At 47.9% G+C, this 18,436-nt stretch overlaps 1 protein-coding gene and 1 long non-coding RNA gene across 2 annotated transcripts in view; one reads left to right on the forward strand and one right to left on the reverse strand.

The window, feature by feature from the left end:
* LOC135813513 (uncharacterized) overlaps positions 1-3,444 on the reverse strand; it is a 7,778-nt gene extending 4,334 nt beyond the window's left edge. Inside the window, exon 1 of the mRNA XM_065326609.1 lies at positions 865-3,444. Coding sequence (XP_065182681.1) covers positions 865-3,387 — 2,523 coding nt within the window. The 5' untranslated portion in view covers positions 3,388-3,444. The remainder of the gene's footprint in view (positions 1-864) is intronic.
* Positions 3,445-8,097: 4,653 nt separating this feature from the next.
* On the forward strand, positions 8,098-15,688 carry LOC135813523 (uncharacterized). The gene is made up of 4 exons (XR_010553020.1): positions 8,098-8,843; positions 9,419-9,696; positions 13,267-13,370; positions 15,562-15,688. It is a non-coding gene; the product is annotated as an uncharacterized LOC135813523 (long non-coding RNA).
* Positions 15,689-18,436: the final 2,748 nt, after the last annotated feature.

Below are 18,436 nucleotides of genomic sequence, written 5' to 3' on the forward strand. Positions count from 1 at the left end.
CCCTGCATGCATCCCCCGGTCTTTAAAAAATTCCTTTTTTTTAAGACATAACCTGGGATTCGAACCCGCACTATCACGCCCTACATGCATTCCCCCATACACTTCGCATTCATACCCATTCTTCCAAGTTGCTTCACGTTATGATCTTGCATTTGAAAGCCCTATTTGAATATGCATTGTGGCCAGCCGTCTTTGATGGTACGGTACGGTATGGATAGGTACGGGACAGGTACGATCGAGGGTAATACGACACCGTCTCCCGTACCGTACCATCAAACACAGCTGGCCACATACAGCTGCCTGCAATATTCAAATAGGGCTTTCAAACGCAAGATCATAACGTGAAGCAACTTGGAAGAATGGGTATGAATGCGAAGTGTATGGGGGAATGCATGTAGGGCGATAGTGCGGGTTCGAATCCCAAGATATGCCTGGAAAAATAGGAGAATTGAAAAATTTATAACATCCCTATGATTTTTTGCTGTCAGATACGGGATAGCACCAGGCGTGACACAAACAAACAAACAAACAAACAAACACACAAACAAATACCAAATTAAAGCTGTGTGGACCCTGGCTAGCGCCAGACGTTACTGAAGTAACGTCTTCTGCATAGCTACGGGAATAATAGCAAATCAGACTGATAGAGCGGAAAGCAACACATTCCATTTCACTAGTTTACAATGTTCAAAATTATCACATTCTCCTCTGTGTTCTTCAAGAAATCTACCTTAGAGAGACAGACACTATACAGCAGATAATTACTGAGTACACTGGTTTGCAATACAATGTTCCATTCAGAGTGGAATTTGGATGAAAACAGTTATGGTAACCTGAACTGTGAACACTGCACTGCTAGCTTACCTCCGTCCTGAGCAGTTTTCTAGCTGTCAGTATACAAGACTGCATCACTTTCACATCAGGTACCTTGTTCTGGCTACAGTTGTTAATCAGTGCTGTTGTGTGATCTGCTGGATTTGAGCCATGACACCATCTCCTGACATAGTCCATCACAATGTTGTAGGGATGCTGTGCTGGTAGAGTGAGACCCGTTGGAGTTGTGTATGCCCTTCCATTTACTACCAAGGATATGTACTCGGTGTAGTACATATCACCCAAGTACAGGTACAGTAGTGTGGTTACTGTGTCATCATCCATGGAGTACAGGTATCGTTGTAACTGAAAAGTAGACACAGTAGTGTGGTCGTCATGGACATTGACCGTGCGGCTGATAGCAGTTGGTACATGTTTCCACTTGCACAGTGGTATACCCAGTGTTGTAATCAATGATGGTGAAATAATCCACTCACTGCTACAAGAACTTGACATGACCTTGCCCAGGATCACAGCAATGCACTGTAGCAGAAAACCGTACATTCCAGTACATGAATCGACTGCACCATCCTGTGATAGGTAGCGTGATGACATCACTCTCCCAGCAAGGTCTTCTACCACCTGTACATTGGGCATATCCTTGTTTAGCTGAGTGGAACAATACAGTTGAATGAGTTTCAGGGCACATTCAGTGACACCTGTTGCAAGACCCATTCCCAGTGTTGTTGTAACACGCTGGTATACCACCTGCAGACGGGATAGTGTTTCCTGGCTGGGCTCAACCTGTCCTTTCCTGAAGTCGATGTTCAGAGACATGGATAGCCTGCATGACTCCAGAGAAAGTTGCATCAAAGGTAGCTGCAGCGGTGACTCCACTCCTGTCGGTTCTTGTTCAGATTTCTCCAGGAGCATTTGGGTTCTGGAATCGAAACTCTCGAAAGTGACATCAGAATCTGCAATGCTTTGACGGCAAATACAACACAGGACCGAGGTGCAAATGCTGTCACCTTGTACAGATAGCGGTGCTTTGTCCAATCTTTGTATCCTGTCCACAAACGCTCCAACAAACATTGCTCTCCCAAACAAGGCAAGTAGGATACCCGATGACTTTGTTAATCCAGAGAAAGGAAGCAAGTCATAGCCAGACAAAACATCAACAACAGACAACGCCACCTGTATATTCACCTGTTCCTGAAGCAATTGGAAACTCCAATACACTGCTTTGTCTGCACCACAACCTCTACAGTCATCAACTTCCTTCACAAAGCCAAGGAAATGCTTGCACATTCGCTGTTGGTACATGTGTTGCTTGTCTTCTGGGCATTGGTAACGACCAAACTCGGCGATAAATGGTTGTAACGAGTAGCGATCCAAACACGAATTGTAATCCAGGAAACAAATCTTGATCAACGGATCAAAACGTACAAGATGAACCACATCAACATCATCACCTACAAAATCCACCATCACGCAAGCGCACTTAGATGAGAACGAGGAGTGCAGTTGAGATAGAGCATGGAATGATTCTTTGTCATCCTGACGTAGTGTGTTGTATGCTACTTTCAACAGCTGCAGAATTCGATGATTCGGTTTCAGACCATCATCGTTGAACACATCAAGACCAATCTTCTTGAACAACGATAGCAGCCTGGTTGGAGTTAATCGACCACCTTGTAGAAGACCAGCTGTAATGCGTACAGCAAGTGGAACATTTCCACAATGATCCACTAACCTCTGTGCGTCTTCGATGCTTAGACTACCTTCAACACATAGACCATGGAGCAGACCAACAGCACAAACCTTTGTCAGACCATCAAGACGGTGTTGTTGTAGTTTAAACTGGGCAGCGTGTAGGTCAAAGTAAACACGACTTGTCAGTAGGACATGGACATGGGGTTGTAGTCGAAGTAGTTGCTCCACAACATCTTGTAGTTGGAGATCTTTATCAGCACCAGCCTGGATAGCATCCTCGGCATTGTCTAGGATACATAACATGTGGTGTTTGCCACCATCATCATCCCTGCCATCAGTTGATTTCGTTGACTTGCCAGTAGTTTCAGATGAAGCTGGCTTAGTTTCGAGTCGGTTTTGAATCGTTGCCTGGACAGCGTCAACACCAGCTACACCGCGTAAGTCAAAGAACTCCACACGACAACCAGCACTGCGACATACATGTCCAACAGCAATGGCTACGGACGTCTTACCAAAACCAGCTGGTGCCACAAGACTCTGCACACGTGTAGATGATGACTTGGACTTTGTTGTGAGAATGTTGTGACTGATCTCTTTAACAATGTCATTCCTGCCAGTGAAGTGTCGGTCTTTGTCCGGTAGAGATGACTGGCTTGAAGTTGATGATCTTGTTGAATCCTGTGTTGTAGTCAATGTTGTATTGGATGTTGTACCCGTTCTAGTTACATTGGCTGTTGTTTCAGCTGATGTTGGTTGTTTGAAGATTGGTTCACATCTGTTGGACATCCGTTGTTGGTCTGCCTGACAAGCTCCCACTGTGTGCTGCAATGGCTGTGTTTTCTGTTTGCCAACTGTTGTCATGGTGATACCTACAAAGGCAACAGAAAGTATGAATAAACCTGTTGTAAGTTTTGAAACTCTTTCAAAAGGGATGTATGATGTACTTCCTTTGTTAAGCGAAATGTTGTTGCATGTTTTTGCAGTTCCGTTAAAAGCATTTTATGGCTACAACACAGTTTGCAGAGGGGAGAACAGAGCAGCATACGAGAGATAGTACTTTATAGATGTCACACAGTTTGTTTCGAAGCGGTCCAACTTCTCTCTTCATTTGAATCCGATGACAACTCATTCCCTGCATTGAGTCTGCTTCCTTTCTGACTCCCGTCTTCAGCGCTGACACACTGACAGCTTTTGCTCCGTAACCTTTAAAAGATGCCGAGAAAATATTTGATCGTACTTTTTTGCTTGAACTGTGTGCTTGATGATTTGCACGGTGCCACTGTCGGCAGTGTTTCTCTCCGCCGCTCTCCAGAATGCCATGGAAGGCGCCATGGCAAAACAAGCAAACATTTAATGCTTTTCATTTTGGCAGCGGGGTTCTGCTGCCAGCATGTTTCTAAAGCCTGCAGAACTTCTGAGCTCCTTTCTGGTTTCCTTCGCCATCAGTGACACGTCTGTCTCCAGGCTGTAGAAGAATGCCAAGTCGTCCGCGTTGACATCGGGGTTTTGTCCCGGCTGAACAACAATCTGAATGTCAGGTCCCTTCGCTTTCCCTTGCGCTGCAAACGCACGTGCATTGAGTTTCATTGTGTGCGGACACGGACCATTGTGCTGGTACAGCAGTGGCTGGCCGGCTTCTGTCCAGTTCTAGGCACTTCTTCATGCCACGCGGTCTTCCAAACTAATACTTACTTCCATTTTCCCAGCCCCGAATGTTCCATATGGTTGACACGTGCCAGCACCACAGGTCGTGGGAGGGGGGGGGGGGGGGGGGTAGATCACCAACAAGGACGGTGCGAAGGAAAACGCATCGAAATCAAATAACCATTTGTACGTCTACGTTGTTGGGAGGCAGTTTGCACCGTGCACGAGTGGACGAGTGACCAACGAGGGAGCTGCGCTGTTGTCCGCAGTTTGTACCTGGGATTGTGTGACCTCAGAGGGAGCTGCTTGAATCCGACGACAAGGACGGTGCGAAGGAAAACGCATCGAAATCAAATAACCCACGGTACGGTCGTCCACAGTGGAGAAACCCTGCAGGGCGCTGTTCTCGACGACAAGAAGAAGGACATGGAGGGTGCGAAGGAAAACGCATCGTGAACAAATAACCCGCCGTGAGTGTGAAGGAGTTAAGAAGGTGCTCCCGCTTTGATTTATTGTACAAGTTTGTAGTTTTGATTTGCTCGATTTGTTTGATCTGTACTCGATGTGTTGGTGCCTGGCCTGGTAATACGTCGGGTGTATTGTTGGCTCTGTAGGTTTTCTTTGCGCCTGGCCTGGTGATGGGTCGGATGTTGACTGTAGTTTATTGCCTTGATTTGCTGGTGCCTGGTGACAGTTCGGAAGCTGCCTTCCGTTTGTATTTTCTGTTGGCCCATTGATCGTTCATTTGTTATTATTTATTTTGCCGTTTGTGAGTTTAGATTACCTATGCGTGCAGCATAGATTATAGTACAGTTTGTAGCCTCCTTGAGCCTTGAAAAGGCCTCTGCGGGGAGTATGTTGTGCAATGGGTCTAGAGTGAAAGACTTTTCATGGCTTACCGGAAAGTCGCGGATAAAAGCCGGGCTTATAAGCACATAAGCCGGTTTCTGCATCAGGCTTTAATGCAAACCAGGCTTGTATGCAAACCATGCTTATAAGCACAACTACTGATATTTTTTGCCAGGCTTGTATTCACGTTTACTATGCACTGTACATAGTGCATGCACTCTTGACCTACACGATCCGCGCTTGCACAGAAGCCAGGCTTCTACGCGCGACAGGCTTATATGCATTTGACCCGTTTGATTTTCAGGCTTCTATCCGCAATGTGCTTGTATGCAAACCCGGCTTTTATCCGCGACTTTATGGTATTTATGTTGTTCTTTAGTTTTATTGTGTAGTGGTTTAGTCTTGACTTTGTTGCATTGTTTTGGTTGCATGTGCAGTCTTCTGTACATGTATACACCATGGAACGCTCACGTCATCGTCGCGCGTGCAACATTATTTCGCGCGCGCGCGCATGCTCATATATGCTGCCGCAACATTTGTCCTATTCTTTAGTTATCAGTTTTGCGTCGTCGTGTCCGGTCTTCTTGTCTGTCCGTCTCCGTCTTGTCAAGAAATTATATAGCACTTTTAGTTCAGTTGCGCTGTTGTGTGTGGCGAGTCGGATGAGCGGGGAGGCTGGGCCCCTGACGCCTGGAGAAGATGTGCTGGTGCACGAAACCATGACAGTGCTTCACGCCGGTGGTACCTGTATTTCTTGTAGATCTACAGAATCGTCATGTAGATCTGGTTATATCCTCAGGACTGTCCATCTAAGGCCGTTATCATACTGCGTTTGTTTGAGTCGTGTTTGCGTCTGCGTTTGCGTTTGAGACTGGAAAACGCAAGACGTGATAGCATGCTATACTTGTGATTTTCAGCGTTTACGTCAAAATCTGTGCACGCGGGAAAATACAAAAATGTGGGGAATCGATCTCCAGGTGGCCGTGGATGTTGAATTAATTATTTTCCCGAGATCGAGAAGTGTTCTGTTTCTGCTCCTATGTCCTTTGTCAGTGGTGCTGGGGGGAATGGGAGTCGATGGGAAGACTGCAGCCGTTGCATTGCCTGTGTTGGGGTGGCAGTTCCGTTGTTGAGGCACATCGTCCAGCTAGGCTAGCCGTCGCCAACTAGTCAGCGCAACCTCAGCCACGAGCTTGCATCAGCTCCATGCCTTGCGAATCCAAAATCAATCAGTACAATGTCATGTAGTAGAAGTACCCTCGCCGGCCTCAATAACTAGATGGAAATGAAGATTTGAAAAGCACACTTGAGAATCACTTGAAAACACTCAAAAACAATGCAGGAAGTGCTGCGATAAAGAAAGTCCGATCTGCGTTTGCGGGATTCGGTTTTGACCAACCCCCTCCCCCCCCCCCCCCCCCGGTTTGCGTCTGCGTCTGCGGCTATGCGTCTGCGGCTGTGCGTCTGGGCTCTTATAACGTCACGTGATGGCATTTCCTAGGCGACCGCCAAAAACCGAAGAAAACGCAGACGCAAACGTGACTTTTGAACGCAGTGTGATAAGGGCCTAACTGAACCCACTGCATTCCCAGGGTCAGCTCTCAATACGATTGATGTGAATGCATAAACTAATAATTGATCTCTGTAAGCACTTCCCACTGCAAACAAGTAAGTACTGGCAGTGCTGCTCAATGAAATCCAGTCGCGTCACTCAAGTTTGTGCCTTGCACCATTTTGCAGCCCAATGTTTGCAGGTCTAGGGCTGCGCAACGCCCAGCGTGTACTTGAGTGATGCTGTGACTGGATTTCATTGAGCAGTGCTGTACAAGTACATGTACTGTCGTGGACATGGAAATCCGGTCGATTGACCGGGGCCGGCGTCCTCAGCGCGTACAGAATGCTGCGTGCAGGGCACATGATTGTTGATCCTTTGCGACTAGCGCACTGCAGCGCATAAAATGCATGTGTGTACAGCTTATCCACGGCTGCATGGCCAGCACCCTGGGGCCGCTAGACGTGCGACTGGATTTCCATGTCCACGACAGTAGTTACATGCATGTTCAACGAGTTCCCCCCCCCCCCCACCCCCTTCCACACACACACACACACCTTCCTACGCCACTGTAGTCAATGTGAACACTTACCGGAGGACGGGTCACGTGTTGACTCACGATCTGCCGACATTGGCTTCGTCGGATGGTCAGCTTTCCCACTGGCAGTTGCACCGCGTCGCTTCGCCATGGTACTGGCAATATGCTCCGCTACATGAGGCTGGCTGTGTTGAATCAAATTCAGGAATGTATCCACCTGTTCCTCCGTTTTCTTCAGCATCAACCTCACCACATACTTTGCCAGCTCCAACTTTTCATTTTCCTTTCCAGAGGCAGTATCATATTCCTCTTCGCTGAGAACATCCTTCTCCAGCAGGTCCTCCAAGATCAGTGACGCATCTAGATTGGATACCAAGTACTTGATGTTGTACCGCACACTGTCCGGCATTGCGCCGGCAGCAAAACCGTCACAACCAACCACTCCGTCACGGCCTCACTCTGTCCACGCCGCCTGGCGTGAATCGTTCTGTCCACAGTGAACAATGGAGAACACCGCACACAACTACACGACCCACACAAATCACCAGCACTGCAACAACCGTCCGACAGAGAAAATGCGCCAAGAAAAATTACGATGATCGGGTAGACCTACCGCGTAGACCTACCGCGAACCGGTAGATGTTGTAGAGTCTAGTCGTGAAAATCAGGACCCCCCGGTATAACCATGTCATGATCATGATGATAACTCAACCCTTTCAAGACTCGGAGTCGTTGCTACTACAAGTACTGGTATGACTGTACATGTCTGTACTGTATCAGTGTCACGCGCGCATGCGCTTCGTCCCTTGGACAGAGTAGATCTACGTCATGGAAGACGAGACATTTACAAAATTAATGATTTTTAAAAATCATTAATTTGGTGGTGGGTCGGCATGGCAATGGTACTTGGCACAAGTACGTGCAGTTGTCAGGGAGTCTAGTCGTCAATTACTTATTTGACGACTCCCTGGTACTGGTAGATCTACTGGTAGTTGTGATCGCTTTTCTCGCTTTTGCTTCAGTGTCGCCCATTTTCACCGAGCAACCGGTGAAGGAGGCTGATGCGGCCGTTGGTGGTGGCGAGTTTCGGAAGATCGTGGATGCAAGTACAGGTCATGACCCGACGAAGTCCGAAGTACATTGGCTGGCTGGGGGTGAGCCAAACCAAGCACCGATTGGCAACTTGGAAAACCCATTCAAACGAATCCAGACGTGTGTGGATGTTCAACATCAACTCCGAGGCTTTCTGCTATGGCCGCCTTGGTCAACTGGAGGTAGGTTTGCAATTGGCTGACCTACCGATGATGATGGCACCGGTGATGGCGGACATGGATGGCAGACTGATGGCTGGCAACAAAGTCATCACATCTGTGCCGTGCGCACTGGAACATACCCGGATAGTGTGAGTGTGACTCTGTGAGTGACTGGCCAGAACAGTGTTCGTTACGAGTAGAGGCTTACAACAATGAACTGGTAACGACGGTGTTAGTGAAGGGAACGGCCGATATCTCCAACCTAATCCGGCAGCCGTACAAAGACAGCATCATCATGGCCAGCTTGCCTGACGAGTTCATCATCGCTCCGTATCCTGAATCGTTCCAGCTATGAGTGATGATAATGATGATGGAAGCACGGACAGGTGGCCAATGCCAAGCTAGAAGACATGATTGTTGTCACCACTGAATGGCCTGGTCCAGAACAGAGAAGGGGCAGCGTGTACGGTTGATTCATGCAGTGAGTGGTGTGACTGTCTAAATAAACACGGAACTTTTACATCTACACATCTACATGTAGTTTAGTCAGGTTATCTTCACAAACACGGAAGGAGAATGTGGGAAAGGGTTGAATTTCCGGAGAAAGTTTGGAGGGTGGCCGCGGCATGTGACTGATGCAGTGATGGTGATTGTGGACTACAAAATGGCCTGTGTTGGTTGCAAAAGCCGTTCGTGCCTAACAGTCCACGCATAATGTCCGCTACATTGTGAGAAAAATGCTATCCCTGCAAGAATTTGGTGGGGGTTGCATTTCACATTCGAATTTTTCAGTATTTCGGGGTTGCCGCTCACGGAAATAAAATCTGAAGTAGGAAAGCCGCTCTCTCTCTCTCTCTCTCTCTCTCTCTCTCTCTCTCTCTCTCTCTCTCTCTCTCTCTCTCTCTCACACACACACACACACACACACACACACACACACACACACACACACACACACACACACACACACACATTCTCACCCTCTCTCCCTCTATCTCTCTCTCTCTCTCTCTCTCTCTCTCTCTCTCTCTCCCTTTTTGCTTTGCGTTCGTCTAGGGCACTTCACATTCCCTTGTGGTATAAACACAACCACAAGTTTCACCATGAGTGGACCGCGCCGATCAGCATCTCTAGTCTGTACTGTCACCCGGTCGAGCATTTCCTCTCCAACATATTGCCGGTATTGGCTGGTCCCGTCCTGCTCGGCTCTCACTGTATGCTGCTGCTTTTGTGGGCCTGCATCTCGCTGGCCTCCGTGTCCGTCGCACACTGTGGGGCGGCTTCCACCTGCCGTTCATGCCGTCCAACGAGTACCACGACTACCATCATGCAAAGTTAGTAGTGTAGTGTGTGCATTCTGCATTGATTGGTAGCTGTACTAATACCTTGCACATACATGGGAGGCGGTGAACGCAATAATCTGACTTGAGCTGTACTGTGCATGGACAGCATGCACTGCCACTGCTACCGGTAGCTGTACTGTGCATGGGTAGCATGCACTGCCACTGCTACCAGTAGCTGTACTGTGCCAGGCCTGCTCGTCGAGGATTCGATAGTTTTAGGGGGCGTTCGAATTGTCTCCATCAACTGTTCGAACACATTTTTTAAAGAGATTAGCTGAGTGTCCCATTACGGCATTAGAACGGTTTCTATCATTTTAGAGTTTTTCAGTGGAATTGTCATGGCGATGATGACGTCCGGTCAGATCGACCATCTCCACGTACTACGTGACGTAGCTATTCCAAACTCTTCGGAACCAATCCACCTCTCCCATTGGATGAGGTTGTGGAGTTTCGAGGAGCTTCGTTTTTCTGAAGGGGCCAATAAGGCCACCTCTTCAGAAAAACGAAACTCCTCGAAAAGTCCAAGAGTGACAATTTGAAGGCGCCCTTAAAATGCTCCGTTCGCCTCTGCTGTGTGTGTGACTGATTGTACACGATTGTATGTCCCACCCACTCCGACATCTCCCTTGGAGTTAGTTAGTTGTGGAGCTGAAAGGCCATCATTGGTCTCTTGCACAACTTTGACGGCTTGCAGGTTTCGTTCGGGGACAGCGTTGAGCCGATGAGGTTACAACCATGAAAGCAATCATTCTAAAAGCCTGAGGCTGAGGCCTGAGGGGCCGAGGATGAACAACACTTTAAAAAAAGTCCTTCTTTCGGTATGGAGTCGGTCCGATGTCTACTCTAGTACTCGTACACTCGAAAATCTCATTTCCGCTCAGCAGGTGTGCACGTGTGTGAACGGACAGGCCGACACGTAGATCTACGTCCGGCATAGTCGGCGACGTGCTGACAAACTAAAAAAACTCCTTTCCTCTGTTGCAATGCATCGTCGACGGTCTGACAGAAATTCACGATCGGACTGGCTGCAAAGTAGCACACTCGAAGTAGAAACAGCGGCTGGGTTTTTAGGCAGCGAGACCGCTTTGGAGCGTCGAGATTTTGATTGCTGTCTCTGTGGTACATGGTTGGCTTTCCGCAATCATTGGGCTTTGGCCGTTTCGGCTTCTTGCTCGGTGTGTCGGCGGGAGAGTGATTTGGAGAACAGCGCGGCATGAGCATCAGTTCGGTTAGGGAGATCATGTCAGTCTTGACAGCGGCACGGTGGTCGTCTTCGGGACCTCCAGTCTCCTTATCACTGGGCTGCCATTCAGAATTCTCTGCATCGGTAAGCACCTGTTGCTAGCTGAGTTAGTCCGTAATGATCAGGTACCGGTATTCTGGTTTTTTTAAAATTATTTCAACTCATTTCTCTCCCGCATAATAATGCTATGGGCGATCGATCGCGAGCGTCATCTTCAAGTTTTGGTGATGGCAATAGTGGGGCTAGCCTAGTTTTGGTGGCCTGTGTCGTGATAGCACTCATTTCCCGCGTCGCGTCGATATGTCGTGAGAGAAAAGTAGAATCTACCGCTACTAACCCTGCTAACCGTTCACGGTAGAAAAGAACCGGCATGATCTACCGTACTGACTTGAAAGGTGTCTACCGCCACGTACTTGGAGATCGAAAACGAGCGCCCCTTACTTTCGGGGGAGGGGGTGCAGCGTGACTGCACCCTAGGCCCTTACTAGCAGACTGCTCAGGAGACATTCAGGGATCTGACACCTAGCTCTAACACGTACTCTCCGATGCGATAATTAAAGGGGAAGTTAAGGCTGTCATCACACCATGGTACAAAGCGCTGCGTCTACGTCCACGTAAGGAGTTTTTGGTCGGTTGTCATGATGATCCGTATACGGGGTGAAAACGGGAGCAGAGGAAACGGGAGACGTGGACGTGGTATGGAGAGGGGGGGGGGGGGGTATACGACTTTTTGTATGAACGTGCGTATCTCCCCCAGCCTTTTTCCGAGCGACCCTGTACTTCGATGTACGTGGGTTCAAATTTCTCCACAAAACCTGACTGCGTGTACGCGTCAAGAACTGTGCCTATCTGATGACACGACCACCCGTTTTGGTTTTTTCACCATAGACGTAGACGTAAACGGGAGTCGGAGAACGTGGTGTGATGACGGCCTAAGGCAAAAATTAAAATTTCACCAGTTGTAGTCTTCGGGGTGCTGAGTCGAATGGTCGTGGTCCGAGGAAGCTGAGACGCTCCCTTCCTACTTGAATCCCAATCGAACTCGCGCACTTCCACCGAAACTGGGTGACTGCGCCCTACTAGATGGGGATTTGTATGCAAAATGTCACTAAAAGCGCCATTTCCTTCTTATAAAAGCACGGATGACCGCCATTGGCCCATATGTTGTAGTCTTTTGGACGCTGAGTCGACTGGTTTTGGTCCGAAAAGGCTGCGATGCAGCGTTCCTCCTTTATTCCCAATCGAACATGGTTGAACAAGCGGTCACGTGGTCCTGGGTGCCCAAATCACCTGGTCACCACGCCAGCAGGTGACAACTTTCACACCAAGGTTCAACTCGGGTTCAACTCGAGTGACAGGACTGCACCCAAAAAAGGTCAAACAGGCTAGTAAGTTGTACCCTGCAGGCACGGTGACCAGGTGACTGGTGTACGCAGGAGCACGTGACCCGCTTCTTCAACCATGTTCGATTGGGAATAAAGGAGGAACGCCGCATCGCAGCCTTTTCAGACCAAAACCAGTCGACTCAGCGTCCAAAAGACTACAACATATGGGCCAATGGCGGTCATCCGTGCTTTTATAAGAAGGAAATGGCGCTTTTAGTGACATTTTGCATACAAATCCCAATCTAGTAGGGCGCAGTCACCCAGTTTCGGTGGAAGTGCGCGAGTTCGATTGGGATTCAAGTAGGAAGGGAGCGTCTCAGCTTCCTCGGACCACGACCATTCGACTCAGCACCCCGAAGACTACAACTGGTGAAATTTTAATTTTTGCCTTAACTTCCCCTTTAAAGGTTCGCGGTTGTAGTAGGACACAAGACGTCACGAGAAACCATCATGGTGCAAATGCCAGCTCGGCTGGAAATCACAGGGAGGCACACAGCGATGGCAGGCGAAGCAGTGGAGGCGGGGCAGAAGCAGCTAAACCGACCAAGGGTCTCCGTATCAACATTGCTAATGCGGGTCAGGCGGAGAAGAAAACACTGAAGTCTATAGTGTTTTTATATGAAAGCAAAAAAAGCAGGAGAACGAGCTAGCACTTTAGAAGTCTGCTTTATTAGTCTCTGTGTAGGCTCCCCCTACGAACTCCTACTAGTCCTTTCTGTCTGCCTTTGTTTGTGTACCCCCCCCCCCCCAGCCCCCTGTCTGTTACCCTCCACTAGTTCTGGTCTCACAGTCGAATCCCGGTATCATGAAACATGGAAATCGAAACACTGATGTTTGCAGCTCACCCAGGGGCTCTGTGTTCATGACACTTTGATGGAGTCCGTTGTCTTATCATGCACCGCGTACCACGTGTGTTGTGTCTGTTTTCCGCAGGCCTCTGACAGAACTCTGGGATGCATCGAGTCAGTTCTGGCAGCACAGATGGAACCAGCTCTATCACGATGTGGCGGGAGGCAACGAGTTCCTTCTATCTAGCCGTGAGTGGGTTTTAAAGAACACGACGGGCCAGGGTGCTCGCCAAAGCGACATAGCGGGGCGCTGCGCCCTCCTTCACTTTTGGACCGCCCCCTTTCAAAATGAATGCACCACCCTTCACTTCAGAGAGCGAGCGCCCCACCTTCTTATATGCATGATGAGGACACATCACATACATATATAGTCAAACCTCTTTAGAACGAACACCAAGGGACCGACGGGATTTGTTCGCAATAACGGGAGTTATTCTTATCCATATCTTATCAGTGTCTGCTCTAGGATTGTAGGACAGCCGGTACACGTGTAACTGGCGCAACCATTTCAACCGGGTCGGAACCGGGTACACATGCCCAATGATATAAAGGCGAATGGATAAGCCGCATTTAGAAAAGAGAGGACAGGAATTAGAAAATTACGAAAGAAGAAGAAGTATCTGACACATACAAGCCATGTAGTCAGTCCTTTCAAAGTTCGAAAGTGTAAAGTACCAACCGGGTCACAGGTGACCCGGTACTATATTTTCAACCGGGTCCAAGCGCCGCCCAACCGGATGGATTACCCGGCTCACCCGGCGCTGGAGCAGACACTGTCTTATACCCAGTGAATACACCGTAATTTATCCAATAGAGTTACAAATACTAGTTCTTCTTTTAAAGCGAAAGTTTTATCAGTGTTCTTCTTAACGAGGTTTCACTGTACATGTAGTAGCACAGGATTGTATGAGTCATTGTATGAGTCATTGCATGAGTAATTGCATGAGTCATTGTATGAGTCATTGTATGAGTCATTGTATGAGTCATTGTATGAGTCATTGTATGAGTCATTGTATGAGTCATTGTATGAGTCATTGTATCATAGTCATCACTTACCTCTGACAACCATAATGATTATCAATGGCGGGTTCCAGTGGCCGGTGAATAAATACATGGAATGGTCGGTTGCTTACTGGTGTTGGTGAAAGCAGCGGCCAAAATGACGACACAAAATGGCGGTGAAACCACAAAATGTTGGGTCCTATAATGATCCCCCCCCCCCCCATCACTTTTGTTCTGGCTATAACGTTGCGGGCATATTCCCATTCTGACCCAATGATACATGTATCAAAAATAAATAAACGTGATAACATAATAACATTTTGTCCTTCTCCCTTTTCACCATAAATAAACATGACAGTGCAATAACACGCTTTTTGAAGGCCCTAAGAGAAAAATGACCTTTGGCAGGTCTGGAGTAGTGTACTTTATACTGAACTGTACTGCAGCCAGTTATACTCTCCTAACCATGGTGTAGAGGAGGACTTTACTTTGAAATGTATTTCCCTGTATGGTGGCTAGTTTTATGACGGCGGTTCTAGTCGATTCAGCATGACAGCTTTTTCTCGGTCGTTTTTCTGACTGATGCAGCCGGCACTGAGATATCTCTTCCAGCATGGTTCAGCTGAGCTCAGTCCTACTGGCAAAAGCTGGAACAGCGTTACAACATCAAATAGTCAGTGCAGGCAAAGAAAAGAAGATATACCTGCTCAATACCTGCTCAATACCTGCTCAAGTACTTAGTAATTAGACTCGGACATTTTCTCGTGACTATCACAAGTGTAAGGATCACCGGATCACACACGCGAACAGCCACGGTCACAAAAGGACGAAGGTCAATAACTCTTAGTCTCAAGTCGAGATTCGTTGGAAAGAGAGAGAGTAAGTGTCCAAGTCAGAGCTTATCAAGGGCCTGGGTAGCTATGGGCATGAATGTACTAGAGCGCGAATCCAGCTACCCAGGCCAACGGAAGAAAAGGTTAGAAAAGGGAACAAAGGTGAGTACGAGAGTGTAAAGGTGAGTACGAGTCTGTAAAGGTGAGTACGAGTCTGTGAGTGCATACGAGTGTGCGAGAGCATACGAGTGTGCGAGTGCGTGCATATGTGAGATCGTGAACCTAACACAAGTGGAACATCGTCACATGGTAAGGATCACGAAAACAACCAGTTATGTAGCTAGAATAATACTGATCACGAGTAGCGTGGGAATGTAGCAGCTCGCGGCTACACACAGCGTAATTTACACATAAGCAGTATGGGCTTATGCAGTGAATGTGAAAATGGTTGTGTAACCGGTGTGGCATCTGGCATTGGATCTGTTTTAAAAACCATTGTTCAAGTAATGGTGACTGTGTTTGGTGCTATCGGGTGTGTGTTGCAGTTCTATGGAGTTCCATGGTCGCCTTCTACTGGTTGTTCAATGCATTCTTCATCTTCGTGGAGCTGACTGGAACCCCTTCGAGCATCTTGCAATATCGTATCCAGCCTAAAAAGAAGCCAGCTGTGGTCAGTTATGCTATTCTATGCGCCAGACGTTCTTTTCGGTGTGCCGCTCGGTTGTGACAGTGTGTGTGTGTGTGTGTGTGTGCGCGCGTGTGCGTGTGTGTATGAGCGCGCGCATGTGCGTACGTGTGTGCGTGTGTGTGTGCGTGTGTGTATGAGCGCGCACATGTGTGTATGTGCATGTGTGTATGAGCACGCACATGTGTGTATGTGCATGTGTGTGCGTGTGCGTGTGTGCATGTGCGTGTATGTATGTGCGTGTGTGCATGTGCGTGTGTGCATGTGCATGTGTGCATGTGCGTGTGTGCATGTGCATGCGTGCATGTTGGTACTGTAGGACATTCTTACGTGCATGTCACGGGTACTTGCTGTTGGTGTTCGCGCATGCTGCTTTTGTGCGGAAAGCCCGCCTTCGCCGCTTGATTTCGTAATGTGTAATACCAAGAGTACATAACCCCCAAGAGTGTGCAACTGCCTGCACAACCTCTATGCAGTGCTGCGACGGCAGAACTTCACATCACGTGACATGGTTCAAAAAGGTTACACTGGAAAACAGTGCAAAGTGACCACAAGAGAGTTGTACCCAAAGCTGGGTTGCGTATAGGGCTGAAACGATCGTGGATTTTCACGTATCGATTACTCTTTAGCTTAACGATATTATTGATATTTCTGACTGTTTTGAACTGGCTCTAGACAAGAAAGAATGGCTGATGCTTGTGGAAAAATGTGCTGCGCTTGCGTAGTTGTTCTTACTGCGATACGTTCTAACAATAATGAGATGCCTTTTGTCGGCTCTTCTGCCTGGATTTCGTTGACAGATGCGTTTTAAGCCCATGGATCCTTCCATGAGTGACATGCGAACTGTAACTATTATTATTATTATTATTAACGATCGAGTAATCGGTTATAATCGTTAGCAAATAGAGTCATAATTCTGTGCAAACATTACTCTGTTTCCACAAACTATGCCTTCATAATACCAACAAGTCTGCATTAGTGAAAGGGTAGCTCCGAAACATGGCAGTTTTGAAGTCAATTTAACCTCAGAACATGAACCATACCCCTGGCAACTGCATACTCCCAACGGAAACTGATTCAAACTTCACAAAACGAGGGTTTACAGTACTTTCTGGACACAAATAAAATAAAAAACGCAAAATAATCGTAATCGGTAATCTAAACGATTGCTCGATCGTTAGAGTTATAACGAGTCGATTATTCGGTATAATCGTTTCAGCCCTAGTTGCGTACAACCCTGTATCAATCATGCACAGAGTGCAAATAATGTGACGGGTTCATCATGTTATGTGAAGTTCTGCCGTCGCAGACCCCATAGCTGGAGTTGCACACTCTTGGGGGTTATGTACTCTTGGTAATACATGTAATGGTGACAGTCAATTTTTCTTCAGACTTTTCCCGTTTGTCTCTTTCCCTCAAAACCAGTAAATTAAACTGTTAATGGCAAATATGTTAGTTATTTTTGGATTCATGCACAGTGCTAGTGCTGACTAGGGACATTTGATCACTTGCTAACGAACTGAGCAGCAGCGAAGGCGCTACGAACGGCTGAGAAGCGAGGGTGCTACGAACGGCTGTTAAGGCCCGCTTGAGCCTGGCAGAGAAAGAGCGCCGGCAGTGGTCGCACTTTGCTGGCCCGAACTGTACGTGGCATTTGAAACCAGTAGTCCAAGGTCGGACCCTGTTAGCTCAACTTCTATCAATCCTCGGTCTTTGTGTGTGTGATTCCATACAGGTGGAGTGGCAGACGTTCAAGAAGTGTTTGAAGGTTGTCCTCATAAACCAGTTGGCTGTGGGTTATAGCAGCCAACTTGCACTCTACTGGATCTTCCAAAAGCGCGGCGGATTATTTGCCGAGACCCTGCCGTCCTTCCAGTGGTGCTTGGTGGAGCTGGCAATCTCTATGTTTATCTTTGAGGTGATTTTCTTCTATTCGCACCGGTAAGGAATGATCAGCAGTGAGGTGAAGTTGCCTTGCGTGTTCACAGGAAAATAAGGTGGGGTTCATGTCATGACTTTGTCGAGCCCGCATGATCGAACAATGCTTGCACCGGTGAGATAACATGTCTGTTTATGTGTGTATTTTAGTCTTGACCGTCTTCTATATCTCAGCGGTGTGCCATTACTGTGGGCATGAGTAGTCCTAACACCAGCCGGGATGGCAACACTGCTACGGGGTGGCTGGTCAGGCCATGCCCGGACTAACTGCTTGGCCACCAGTGCATGTTCACACGTACTACCGAGGAGGTTATGTGCCCCTGCCATGTCATACACAAACTGTATGAAAGACTAGGGGCATGATCGATTGGGCGAATTCCGAGCAAGTGTGCTCCGAGTGAGCGTGGTCGTTTGGTCGAATCCGATCGAATCCGGAGTAGGTGTACTTGGAGTGGAATCCGACCACACCGGCCCCCACACCGGGAGTGGCCGGAGTGGAAATGGACTTTGCCGTTTTTGGACAGCTTTCACAGAATCTTTGTACGATATGCGTACATTTTGCGTACTACACCCTTGTTTTGTTCGATTGGGCCAGCGTTGCTCGGACTGTCGTGAACGATGTCGTTACCATGACGACGCCGAAGCAATATACATGTAATTAGAAGTAAATGCAGCTGTTACAATGTAAGTTCATTTCAGTCAGCACATACGCTCACATCATATGTTAAGCTTTCCGCCATGGTTACCATTGTTGTTGCTATAGTAACGATGTTTTGTAACTACCACCCCTTACTCTA

Source organism: Sycon ciliatum, chromosome 1 (genome assembly GCF_964019385.1).
Source record: "Sycon ciliatum chromosome 1, ocSycCili1.1, whole genome shotgun sequence".
Classification (NCBI taxonomy): Eukaryota; Metazoa; Porifera; class Calcarea; order Leucosolenida; family Sycettidae; genus Sycon; species Sycon ciliatum.